Source organism: Mus caroli, unplaced genomic scaffold (assembly GCF_978045245.1).
Source record: "Mus caroli unplaced genomic scaffold, Mus_caroli_1 scaffold_1, whole genome shotgun sequence".
NCBI lineage: Eukaryota > Metazoa > Chordata > Mammalia > Rodentia > Muridae > Mus > Mus caroli.
The window spans coordinates 132,756,290-132,769,261 of record NW_028227256.1 but is presented as its reverse complement, the minus strand read 5'-3'; the positions used below and the strand labels follow the sequence as shown (position 1 = coordinate 132,769,261).

The 12,972-nt window shown below is 52.0% G+C and overlaps 1 protein-coding gene across 7 annotated transcripts in view; it reads right to left on the bottom strand.

Moving 5' to 3' along the window:
• The window catches only part of Kif21b (kinesin family member 21B), a 43,850-nt gene that overhangs the window by 2,288 nt on the left and 28,590 nt on the right, over positions 1 to 12,972 (bottom strand). For 4 of the 7 annotated variants that reach the window (XM_085841439.1, XM_021184303.3, XM_085841432.1 and 1 more), the window contains exons 20-33: positions 12,686 to 12,880; positions 12,489 to 12,590; positions 11,310 to 11,475; positions 11,104 to 11,155; positions 10,864 to 10,921; positions 9,880 to 10,085; positions 9,722 to 9,799; positions 7,500 to 7,613; positions 5,418 to 5,456; positions 3,247 to 3,383; positions 2,389 to 2,569; positions 1,177 to 1,341; positions 778 to 895; positions 153 to 323 (exon numbers count right to left, since the gene is read on the bottom strand). In XM_085841439.1, the coding sequence (XP_085697565.1) occupies positions 153 to 323; positions 778 to 895; positions 1,177 to 1,341; positions 2,389 to 2,569; positions 3,247 to 3,383; positions 5,418 to 5,456; positions 7,500 to 7,613; positions 9,722 to 9,799; positions 9,880 to 10,085; positions 10,864 to 10,921; positions 11,104 to 11,155; positions 11,310 to 11,475; positions 12,489 to 12,590; positions 12,686 to 12,880 (1,782 nt within the window). The remainder of the gene's footprint in view (positions 1 to 152; positions 324 to 777; positions 896 to 1,176; positions 1,342 to 2,388; positions 2,570 to 3,246; positions 3,384 to 5,417; positions 5,457 to 7,499; positions 7,614 to 9,721; positions 9,800 to 9,879; positions 10,086 to 10,863; positions 10,922 to 11,103; positions 11,156 to 11,309; positions 11,476 to 12,488; positions 12,591 to 12,685; positions 12,881 to 12,972) is intronic. The other 3 variants (XM_021184430.3, XM_029478313.2, XM_029478320.2) reach the window with 1 other exon arrangement.

Here is a 12,972-nt window from a genome sequence, read left to right as displayed (position 1 = left end):
ATAGAGGGCCCCAACGGAATCCCCGCAGGCTGCAGGGAGAGGGGCGTGGGGGCAGCAGAGAAGAGGGTAGATAGCAGGCAGTCTTGGAAGGGCTCTGCTAAGGTCTGCCTGCGGCCTTGCCCTAGGACACTCCTCCCTTCCCTTCCCCAAACCTGGATGAGCTCCTGCTGGTCCAGGTCCCACTTCTTGATGCCATTGTCTCTGGAGCCACTGAAGAGTATGTCTCCTTGGATAGCCAGGCATTCGATACCATCATAGTGAGGGGGCTCAAAGTTGTGGGTTGGGCCAATGGTGCCTGTCACACAGTCGCCCAGCTGGAACATCTGCAGATGAGGAGGGGCAGAGCTCAGACAGGGGCATGATCATTCGGGGCCCTCTGGAGTACTGTGGGAAGGACACTGCCATAGTCCCACGACCCCATCTCCATTTATTTGTTCCTTTTTACTTTCTGACTACTGAAGTGTCCAGCCATACCCATAGAGAGCAAACTAAATCACTGGGTCCTGTGTACTTCGTATTTCCCCCAATCTATCATTTTAATGGCCGCATCCTCTCCCATTCAGAGGTTCTACCTGCATTCCTCACACACTGAGGTCGTTATTTTTCACCATTTACAGATTAATTCTATCTACACATCCTCCTGTCTTCTTCAAGACGCCCTCTCGAGCGGCCGTTCCCAGAAGTCTCACTGGGTTTTACGTGTTCCCGGTAAACAGCACCACTCAAGCCTCAGAGCAGAGGTGGCCACAGCAGAGGTGTCAAGGCAGTTGTAGGTACCTTCACATAGTGGTCCTTGGAGCCCGTCACCACGAGGTCATGCTGGTTTGAAGTCTGGGTGACTGTTAGGCACATCACTGGGCCAATGTGGCCAGTCAGTTTGCCAATGGGCTGGAACCTGCAGTGGGGAGAGGCCCAGGCAGGGATAGTGTGGTCAGAGGGCACTTATATCGGATCAGGGGACTGGAGGGAATCTGATCTGGAATAGATACTCCTGGCCACTCTACTCTGTCTCCCCTTCAAAGCAAGATCAAGGATCAAGATTTTCAGCGGCAGAGGGCAAGGTCATACAGTGGGGGATTGGAGGCACAGTTGAGGTCCTGCCCACCCAGGAGTGGGTCACCCCATGCAGAGGGCTGTGGACCTTCCCTGGGCCTCTTCTCCAGATATGTCACCGACCTGTTGAGCTCCCAGATGCGGACGGCATTGCCAGAGGCAACGTATAGCATGGAGCCTGAGGGGCTGAGGGCCATCTGGTTGATCTGATGTTCCCCCTGGGCACTGGTGATGGCGCGGGTGGATGTGGCTATGCACGCATCTCCTGAGATCACCTGGCCTGAGGACCTACCCAGAGGGGGAAAAGCAAAGCCAGAGTTCAGAAGAGTCTACCCACTAAGGCCAGGAAACGAAGAAACATCACGCAGGCCAGCTCAGAAAGCCACTTCTTCCAGGATGTCTCCTTCCCTATCTGGGCAGAACAGCTTCCCCTAGAAGCAGGGCCAAGGGGAGAGATTGACTCAATCCGACATTTCTCTACGACCTGTCGGTGTGTGTGGGTGGGTTTGAATAGCCTGTTAGAGTCCAAGGAGAGGCTCTGAAGCTGGCTAGTTCATGCACAAATCACTTAACTTCTCCGTGCCTCTGTTTCCTCATCCCAGCCCCCAGACTTCATTTAAATAAATAAATAAATAAATAAATAAATAAATAATGATATCTATAAATAAGGACAGCAGAACTGGGTGGAAGGCGGAGCCTTCCCATACGCTTCTTTTTTTCCCCTTGTGCAGGGCCTTCCCCATTGTCAGCACCCCGCGCCCCACAGCACATCCAGTGCTACAGTACGCGGACCTATAACGGACCCAGCATCACCCAAGCTCATCACATACAGCGGGGCTCACTCTGGGTGTTCTATAGTCTGTAGATTCAGTCAAATGCGTAACGTTATCTGTGACTACTGCATCATGCAGAATAAATTCAGGGCCCTAAATACCCTCTGTGTCTGTTTTCCAACTGTCAAGTTAAACAATTTGTGATTTATCGTGGACACATAAGGACAAAACCTGACTTCTGGAGGGTTTGTGGCCTTACAAGCAGGACCATGCTATGCTGGGTGGCGCATCTGTGTGGCCTGGCTTTGAAGGCTGCTGCCATCTGCTGGTCTTTGGGATTTATGCAGTCCATCTCAAATGGTTGAGCTTGGAGGACTGAGATAGGCCAAAGGCTCATAGCTTGCTGTTCAGAAACTGTCCCCCAAGCCACCTTACCCCCTGGGAGTCAAAGCAACTGTATGGGCTAGCAAGGATCTTCGTGCTCACCCAATCAGGCTGTGCTGTGCTTAGTGGTCACCGAAGCAGGGAAGGAAGCACTATTCTCAAGTAGTGGTAGACTTACGTGAGTGTCCGAATGCACTTGGCTGAGTCCCGGATATCCCACACCTTGATGTAGGAGCTGGACACAGAGAACACCAGCCCCGAGTGGCTGCAGTATTTGATAGAAACCACATTGTTGGGGTGACCCTTGAGAGCTGCAATCTCCTGCCCTGTCACCAGGTTCCACATCTTGCAGCTACGGTCTGCCAGAGACAGGGAAACAAGTCTGAGGGAGAAGCAGGCGCGCATGCGTGTGCAGTCTCACAAAAACTCAGGAAACCAAGAAAGGGCTGAGAGCTTTAAATAACCCTGAGTTCTGGGACCTTTGTGGACTGACATAAAATTCCTACAAATCTCCTGCTTATTAAATGACCAAGCATCAAGAAAACATAAAAAACCTTGGAGCCAATCAATCATACCTCAGTTGGTAGTTAACTCCTCATATTTGTGTATGTACATATATATATATATATATATATATATATATATATATGCATACATATATACATATATTCACATACGCATACACAGGTTTCCTATTATGTATGTCTGATACAAATTTGTCCTTTCTTCTGGTCAAAGCTTTAACTTTTTTTATGGTGACTTGGTTGTAGGACTATAAACTTCTACTGCTGAGACCAGAGGAACTGCCTGGGTGCAGCTGCAGAGATGATGTGGGGGTTGGGTAATGTTGGGGAGGAAGTGATGGTTTTAGAGAGTTGAGATTTGGGACTTCAGAGACGCTTCTAGAAAGGTGACCTGGAGGAGTGGGTCGTGGTAGAGCCAACAGGATTGCATGGGAGGGAAGGCTCAGCCAGGGGTGTGGTTGGGCGTGTGAACTCCGAGCCTAACGCCGCTGGCCCCTCAAGTCTTCACGAACCTTTGGATCCCGTGAAAAGCAGCTCATCGGTGGCATCCAGGCAGAGGATGGGCTTGGTGTGACCCTCGGCCATGGAGACGCACTGCAGTGGAGCCGTCCGAGCTCCCTTCGCTCCGCCAATGGGGGTGATGATGCCCCTTCCCAGGAGAGAGGGAGAGAGGGAGAGAGGATGTGACAGTCAGCCAAGGGGCCAGGCTGACTGAGGCACATGAAAGAGAGGGGTCTGGGCTGAGAGGGGACAATGACTCATGAGAGGTACTGAGACTGCTAGCAAAATATCACCACTGTCTGAGAGCCAGCAAGAGCTGTGGCTGCCATCCTTAGCACTGCAGGAGACGCCCATGCCAGGCAAGCTGGAAGGGACAGGGTAGGAAAGGCTACCTAACCTGAAGCCAGAGATAAGCATGCAGCCAGCTCTGGTGGGGCAGAGCAGAAGCCCAAGTGTTAGAACAGGCCTCTGTAGCTCCCATCAGCCTACATGCTTCTTTGGTGATCAAAAATGGGGGAAGGGAAGGAGAGAGGGAAGGACATCCAGGCCGTTACCCTCCCCATACTTCGTTGCCAGTCAGCGTCCTGGGGCTGGCACCTTCCAGCAGTGAGGTGGATGGACATCTACAAAAAGCCCCTACTTGGACCAACATAGTCAAACCTGTGCCTATCACTTACAAAGGGATGAATCGGCACTGTTATCCCAGCACTTTGTAGGCTCAAGCAGGAGGATTGCTGTGAATTTGAGGCGAGACTGGTCTACAAAAGGAGCTTAAGGCCAGCCTGGCAATATAGGAAAACCTTATCAAACACAAACCAACCAACAAATAATGTCCCCCTCCAAAACCTCAAAGGGATGGATAACCTTAGGGGACCACAGCCCATCTTGGGGCTGGGATGCTCGGGCCTCTCTGGAACTAGCCTGCCTGGACCTGGAATGGCACTCGCTTGTTCTGCACAGTGCTCCATGAGCAAGAAAGAATAAAGCCAGGTCAGCATGAGGGTTTTAGTATATATACCTCTTGGGGTTCTGATGATGACTCTGTCTGTCTCAGGAAGGTGTTTTGGGATGAGACCCAGCCAGGTTACATCTAAAACCACATTCAAGCTGTTCAAAAGACAACACTGTTGCTGACAGAAGCGCAGTGGCTTGGGGTTTACCAGATGGCCAAGATCCCACTTGTGGCACTTTTACACAGCATGGCAGACTTGCTTGTGGCTGGTGCAACACCAGAATACTAGTCAGGCATGCCTACTTGCCAGATAAACACATGTAGAAGTAGCTCCCCAAGCTGCTTTTGCTCCTGACTTGGGATACCAGTTTAGGCTGAGTTAGGCCAAGGTTGCCGTGAACCTGTATCATCAAGAGCCTGCACTCTGAAGAGGATGGTGTGTTACATACAGGTAACAGTTGCTGGCAAGGCCTCACTGCACAGGAGGATCAATCAAGTGGTGCTAACCACGGGACAGAGCCTGGTGAGCAGAAAGCATGCGTGGAGAGCTAGAGGGAGCTCTCGGCCTTTAGAAGAGAGCCTTCTGCTGCCAGGGTCCCAAGTCTTACCCCTTGTTGTGGGGGAATCTGTGCTCAGTAGGCTTGAGGGACCAGCCTCTGGTTGTCCCATGGGCTGGGGGAGGAGACACCCACACACTGCATGCTAAGAGATATAAGCAGGGCACTGCTTCCCTCGGAGCTGAAGTTTGTAAGATTCACCCACCAACACAAGCTAGCTTACAAAGAACCGCAAGCACAGCCACCATAGCCAGTGACACTCAACAAAGGACTAGCAGGCTGACATGGTCCTCATGGTACCTCTCGCTCTGCAAAGCTCTGCTACACCTCCATTCTGACCCAGGCTTCCATGTCCCTCCCCCACCTTGCCCAGGGGGCTAGGGAGAAGAGAACAGGGCTCTGCAAAAGCAACTGCACCCTCCCTCACCACAAGTCCTTAGCTCTAGCCAGGCATTGCATAGTCTGAGGCCATGGGGTCACCATGAGAGGGAGGAACCATGGGGTGAGAGGTGATCTCAGGAGGGACCGGGATATGGAAGAGGCAGGGTGGGGGAGAGGAAGGGCTGCATGCGGAGGACAGGCATACAGGCAGGAGGGGCTGGTGGAGCATGAGGCAAAGAGAAGAAGAAGAGAGCGGAAGGGGAGTCAAACATGAGAGACATTCTGTGTGTACCTCAGGACCTCCGACAAAGAGGAGTCGCTGTCATCAGACCTGGGAAGGGCAGAAAATTAGCTGGATTAGGGGAGAGAGGAAAACACATGTAGGGATGGCGGGAGCAGCGGCAGCAACAGCGCAGGGAGGTCAGAGGGCGGTTATTCTCTTCAGGGAAGGCAGAGAGAGGCAGAGGAAGAAGGCCTTCGAGGAGAGTGGTGGGGTTGGGGAGGGGACAAACTGGCCTGGGAGCTGGGAGAGTCCCCCAGCAGTGGGCCACCAGGGGGTCTCTCAGCTAGCAGGGTAGGGGTGAGGAGGGAGCCACAGGAGGTGTGGGAGGCTAGCCCACTCTTGGGAAGATGGTTCCAGGTCTCTTTGCTAGTTCCAAGCTCTCTGGTTGGCCCACACTGCATAAGCTGGGGCCGACTGTGTCACCCCAGCAATGCGCAAGCCTGCCCAAGGTCGCAAAGCAGCCCTGCTGCTCTTTCCTCGCTGAGACCATGTCTAGAAGCTAAGTCTGTTACATGTGGGTCCCAAGACTGGACTAGTGGATAGGCCCAAAGCCTGAAGAGCAGGCTAGGATGGGCAGGATCCTAGCCCAATTCTTGGGAAAAGGAAAGAGAGAAAGAAAGAGAGAGAGAGAGAGAGAGAGAGAGAGACAGAGAGACAGAGAGACACAGAGACACAGAGAGACACAGAGAGACACAGAGAGACACAGAGACACAGAGAGAGACAGAGAGGAAAAAAGGAAGGAAGGACAGAAGACAGACCCGTTTAAGCTGGATCCCGTTTAAGCTGGATGTTGTGGCACATGCCTGTAATCCTAGCACCCAAGAGGCTAAAGCAGAAGAACAGGGTTTTCTAGTCTAGAGACATGGCAAGTCCTTGTTTCAAAAAACAGAATAAAGAAACAAATAATAAACAGTGGCCTGTCAAGTCAATTGCATGGCACTGGGGGAGAGAACTGTATTATGGTAATGAGGGCCAGACACACCCACAGCCCCTTCAGTAGGAGCTGAGCTGAAGCAAGCCTGGGGTTAGGACAGTGTCAGGATGCTGACCTTCTGGGTCTGCCTTCATGGTCTTATCACTGAGGGAGCAGCATTTCGAGCCAGAAGGGGTACTTATGTGAGAGGCTGGGCAGAGCATGTATCATGTACAGCAAGCAGTCTACAGTTTAGGCTCCCCTGACAGTCACAACATCATTGCTCCTCATGGAAGGAAAGCTTTTAGGGGAAAAGGAAGGTGTCCTTTGAGGAGCTACAGAGCTGAGGATGGTCACAGTGGGCTTGTGGGGAGCACAGAGGTGAAATCAGGGATGATGGGGTTTGCCCCAAGGCAAAGTTCCACTGTCAGAGTTATTCCGTTAGAGTTAGCAGCCCCAGACTCTGAGCCACTCTCTAGGTGAGAGCCCTGGGGCTCTGCTTCGGCCCATATTCTTATGCAAACCTTGGAGGACAGACCATCCTTGGGCTGACTGACAGTTCAGCTGGAATTATGCATGTACAGCAGACTGCAGAGCAACATTAAGGACCTTCTGAATACAGAGATGGCTGTGAACAGAACGACCCCATAGCAACTATAGCATAGCAACAGGAGCTGTGAGTACAGCCGAGCACCCCATAGCAACTGTAGCATAGCAACAGGAGCTTGCAGTACAGCTTCAGGTGAGGCTCCCACGTGGGGATGACCCAGTGGTCTCTGCTTGCTGGACAGTGCTCAAGGATCATGGGACCTTGTGTAAAGCTCTTGCAATCAGGTGGGACAGTAAAGAAAGGGCTTCCAAGAACAGCAAAGACAGCAGAAGCAGATAAAAGGGGGCATTTTAGAGCACCCTCTGGTATGCTTGCCTCACAAGGTCACCATACCTGACTCTGACTGTCCCACCCTGGTGAGGTAACTTCCCTCTTGCCCTTTCCTGGCGTCCCAGCATGCTTGAGGGGAAGGAGAGACCCTTGGTCAGTACAGAAAAGATGCTACTGTCAGGGCCTCATGGCTCAGAGGAGCCGGAACAGAAGGGCTGGAGCCTACCCACTTAACCCGTCCCGCAGGCTCCCTCCCGGCATCAATGCTTGCCTTCCCTGGCTCTCCACAGGTCCTTACTTGTCCAGTGCTGAGCCCTGGCTCTGATTGCTGGTGAGACGAGAGAAGACGTTGCGGTCGTTGCGGGGCCGAGTGGGAGGTGATGAGGGAGGTGTGAATCCCATGTCTGTGGATCTGGGAAATGGGGGCAGAGAGAGTCATCGGTGATCAGATCCTTGCCCATAAGTCCACCTAGCTTCTTTCCCACCAGGGGAGCCCCAGAGGATGGAGTCTGTTGTGTTAGGGACCTCAGACCTGCTTGGCCCCAGTCAAGATCCTAGAAGTTGTTCTTTTTAAAAAAATATTTATTTGAGTAGGGCGTGGTGGCACATGCCTTTAATCCCAGCACTCGGGAGGCAGAGGCAGGCGGATTTCTGAGTTCGAGGCCAGCCTGGTCTACAGAGTGAGTTCCAGGACAGCCAGGGCTATACAGAGAAACCCTGTCTCCAAAAACCAACACACACACACACACACACACACACACACACACACACACACACACACACACACACATATATATATATATATATATATATATATATATATATATATATATATATTTGATTTGGTGTGGGCAGGTGTCAATGCACAATGTGTGCGTGTGGTGCCTGCGGAGGTCAGAAGAGAGCACCAAACACCTTAGAACTCGAGGGAAGCCCGTGAGAGATGGGAGTTGAACCCAGGGCTTCTGGAAGAACGGATTGAGCTCTTAAGCACAGAGCCATCTCTTCAGCCTCTTAAAAAATCACTTCCTCATAGCGTATTTGGAGATTCACCTACTAGCTGGAATCTGCTTGCAATCCCACAGTCATTTTCTGTGTGAATCACAGACTTAGACAAAGCAGTGTAGTGAAAATTCTGAGTGACTGGCATGCGTGCTTCTCGCAGAGGCTGTTTCCACCCCAACCCTGATGGTACCTTGCTTGCGACCTTTATTTATTATTGCCTTCTGTGCTTCTTAACGATGCTTTTGATTTTTGTTTGTGTTGTGACACATGATCTCACCATGTAGACCAGACTGGCCCTGACTTTGCAAATGATCCTCCTGCCTCTATTTCCTGGGTGCTTGTGGGCTACCAGGCCCAATATGGTGGGTTTGATTACTGAACTGGTCCCAAGGCATGCATAGTGGGACAGTGTTCTTGGATGTTGCTAAGCATTAGAAAGCTGGGAAAGATTACAGAAGCTTCCTTGGCGCCACAGTGCTGTGGTCGAGCTCAGTACTAAGAAGCAATAGCATCCGATAACTAGGGTGCCTTTAAATAGAGACAGACCTAATAAAAGGGGATGCTGATGCTGACATCGCAGTCATCTCCTCACAGGAACGCAGCCCTCATCCTCCCTGAGACCAGTGACTCTGATTCAACGATTCAGTGTTCAGAATGCTTGAACCGGGAGAAATGACAGTTCCTTCAAGGAAGAGTCTATGACCTTGCTGGCCCGCTCATTCCTCTCTTTGCAAAGCTGTCGACATCCCCCTCCCTTTGGACCGGATTCATGATTTCCGCTTCACCCTCAGACCACAACTTCAGCGTGTTCTCTGAAGATGAAGTCCATTGGGGTCTGTTCAGGGTTGATGTCCGTTCAACTCCCCTCTACCAGCAGCACATGCAAGCCAGTGCTATGTGCATCTGCTTTGGCAAAGACAGGAGGCTGGCGGCTGGCGTAGGTTCTTTTTCTGCCTCTCAGCAAGGCAGGCTGCAATGGTTACTCTGAGCCCTAATGCCTCACTATTTAGCTGCAAAGACCACCAAACCTCTAGATTAAGTATATGACCGTCGGGCCATAAAGGGTCATATGTATGGGAACTCTGCAGAGTTGGGCCCCTGTGTATCTAACTAACTGGAGAATCCAGTGCGACTTCTCTGATAGTCTGAGCTTCCCTCATAGAAGGAAGCCTTTGAAAGAATGGAAACTACGAAGTTTTTAAGACCACAAAAAGAGGCTAAAGCTCATTTGGACAACACCATCAAAGCTGCTGCGGGCCATCCAGTTAGAGTGCGCACTGCGAGTTTCCAGCTTGTGGTTTAGCTATGTGCTTCCAGGTGCCTTGTGGAGAGAGACGGCATCTCTTGAGCCCATACCTGACATGGTTGGCCAGGGTCCATGGCAAAGCTGAATGACTGAGGCCAGCTGGGCCATAGCAAGTGTGTATGATGATGGTCCACAGAGAAGCAGCTCATAGCTATTCTAAGGCCTGGGCTGACGGTGACTCTGGAGTAGATTCTAGAAGACGCTCTTACCTGATGGGCTGTCCCCGGTCATAAGACTTCCTTCGGGTCAGAGGGGACGTGTCCGTGGCACCTCGAGATTGCCTAGGGCTGGAAAAGAAGGCTCCAGTGAATCCGAGACCTAACTTTCTGCCCACCTTGATCCCAGGTACCTGGATCCCCCTTCTTACAAAGTGCTGCCCCGGGTGGGCAGGCTGACGGTGCGTGAGACCTTGTCCCGGTAGTAGGGGTCCCGGATAGAGAAGCCCACCCCATCCTCTTTGATCTCAACAAGGGAGGCCAGGGACTTGGTGATGTTCTTGGTAGAGCTGTCCAATGGAGGTCCTAGGCACTCCGCAGACACGGCCTTCATCTGTGCGGATAGCTTGGGCTCACCCTAGGAAAGGAGGGATGAGTGAACCGATTTGCCTAACTGACGGACCATTTGCTTGGCCCGATGCCACAGACCTGCCATCCCAGGCACACAGGAGGCTGAGATTCTAGGGGGAAAAAAAGCAGAACAGAGCACAGGACAGAGAGGTGGGTGAATTCTGAGGAAAATGATACTGCCTGGCCTGAGGGAGAGTTGCTGATGGAAGCCCTTTGCTGGACTACGCAAACCGCAGTGTCCAGACTGAATTCCAGTCAGCTCGCCGGGGACTAGGCACAACTCAATGCTCACAGCAGTCTGCAGCTTCCTGAGTCTGACTTTAATAAGCCTTGAGTGTTGGGCCATTCTAATCACTACCCCCTGGCTGTTAAGAACATTCTCCTCCTGTTCCCTTTCAAGCAGTTGAACAAACAGCTGTGGGAAAGATAACCAGGGGTCTGGAGTCAGCGTTGACCCTGAGTCTTCAGTGGGGAAGGAGATGTTCTGTAAAGCAGGGTCCCTGGGTCGTGTCATGTCATGTCACAGGGTAGAGTAGCAAGAAGCTTTTCAGTTGTTCTAGTCACTTCTCCCGTCTCGAAAAGGGTGGGCTGCCTGGTCTACATAGCAAATTCCAGGTTAGTTCTTCCTTCCCCGCCCCCAATTCCAGGCAAGGTCCTTCTTGGCACTTCCATTCCTGATGAGGATAAAATTGAATTGAAGCTCGGGGTGTGGAACTACAGTCATTGAGATCGGGCTGGGACGTTGGCCCCTATAAACCTGTAGCCTGTTTTCCAGCAAGGCTTACCTTGAACTTGAAGTCATCGTGGCTGGTGGAGCCTTTCATGGTGAATGACTGCGAAAAGCTAGGGAAGAAGCCAAGAAAGTTTAGGACCGTGCTAGTTACACTCCATCTCCCTAGGACTTAGACATCTGGATCCCAAAGAGCCTGCAAATCTCTGCTCAGGCCTGGGGCCCTATGGCAACCCCTCCTCCACCCCCAGTGAATGCTGTGAGGCAGCCTCTGACTCCCTGCTTGAAAACTCACCTCCCCTCAGAGAACTCGGAAACTTCCTCATCTGTGCTTGCATAGCCGTTCTCTGAGGAAGGGAGGGAAGGAAGGAAAGAGGTTGAGAGACCCCATCAGAGTATGGGGAAAGGAGACATGGCCTCCCTCTGGTACACCCAGTAGAATCAGACCAAGGCTTCTGAGGGAATCCTGAGGCAGGGGAACTTCCCTATGCTTATGCATACCATGTTGCACATTATAGATGAGGGCCTGCAGCTCGGGGTGTGCCTCGGCCTTCTCACGTAAAGCGTCTAGGAGCAGGTGGTTCTGGGAAGAGCCTGTCATGTCTGTCTGTCTTAGGCGTCCTTCTAGCAGCCGGATCTGGGCTTCCTTCTGTGCTACTTGAAGTCCCTGGAGGCCAAGAACAAAGCTTGGGCTTACTCTTTCTGGCCTGTGGTTGATGCTGTATCCCCTAGACTCCTATATACACATTGGTGACGGTCACCTTAGCATATACTCTGTTGTGGGTGGACTTGTGACCCCCTCATTCATATGCACAAGTCCCAACCCCTGTTACCTCAAAATGTGACTGTACTTGGAGACAGGTCCTTTAGAGCAGGAGCCAGGATGATATGAGGTCATAGGGTGGTCCCTAATATAGTATGACTGGTGTCCTTATAATAGATCATGACAAGCTACACAGAAGATCATGTCAAGACACGGGGAGGAAACAATGGCCAGGGAGGGAGGCTATGGAAAAAAACACCCTGCTGACACCTGGATCTTAGACCTAGTAAAGCCCTTTTGCACCAGCCACTCTGTGTGCGACATTTTATCAATGTCGAACAACCCTCCAACATCAACAAAGTTCCCTAAGACACAAAGCAACATTGAGGAGCCACTGAGGGTCTGGCTTAGAGTCAGGCAGGGTGGCCTCCCAATCTCTTTCCAGTTAACTATATGTACACTGGCTGGTGTCTGTCACCAAGATTCGAGTCCTAGGACAGAAGGAAACATACTCACTGACCACTGATTAAGGAGAGGGGCCCAAAAGACTCCTGGCGTTCTGGTAGGCAGAAGGTAGAATGTAATTTTTTGTTTCCTGTTCCCCAATTCCCAATGTATACACTTCTCTCTCTCCCTCTAACAGACCCAAGCCCAGTCCTGCCGTGGACGCGCCTGGGCTGGGGCACCTTTAACTGAAGCTCTGTAGTGTGCCAAGCCCCTACGTGCAACATTCTGTACAACCAGCTACAAGTTCTGTATTGTCAACGTTTGGGTTTTATAGCCCCAGAACCCGAGGCTTGCAGATTCAGTAGCTTGTCCCAGCCTGTGAATGACGCAGGTGGGAAGGAGCCAAACCCATGGACTTCACTACCAGGGTATGCGATGCCTGCCTCGTGCCAGGGCAGCTGCCAGCTCACCTTGTCAATGGATGCCTTGAGGAAGTTGTCTAGCAGTAGGCGGGCTTCAGCCAGAGAGCAGGAGCTAATGACCACTGACGTGTCTGTTGAGTCCAGCTCCTCCTTTAAGAGCGAAAAGTAGACAAAGCATCACACAGGGCTGTCCACACATTCAGGGCTCCCACCCCCCACCCAGCCAGGCTGGGTCCTAGGGGCACCTTAGTTTCCTCCAGCTGCACGATGGTGGCTTGGCAGTCAGTGATGCTGTCGTTGATGTAGTCAATATTGGCTGCCAACACTTCGATCTCCTCAGCCAGCTCCTGTAGCCCCTTCTCCTCCTCTGGGCTCTCAGCCTGCAGGCGCTCCCGCTTCCTCCGCAGCGCCTCCTGCAGGAGGAAGAGCTCCTCCCTTTTCTGGGAATGGGGTGGGGGCGGGGATAGGGATGGAAGATGCAGCTCAGGCACAGGCGCTGCTGCCCACAACTCCCACAATTCCTACACCAAGC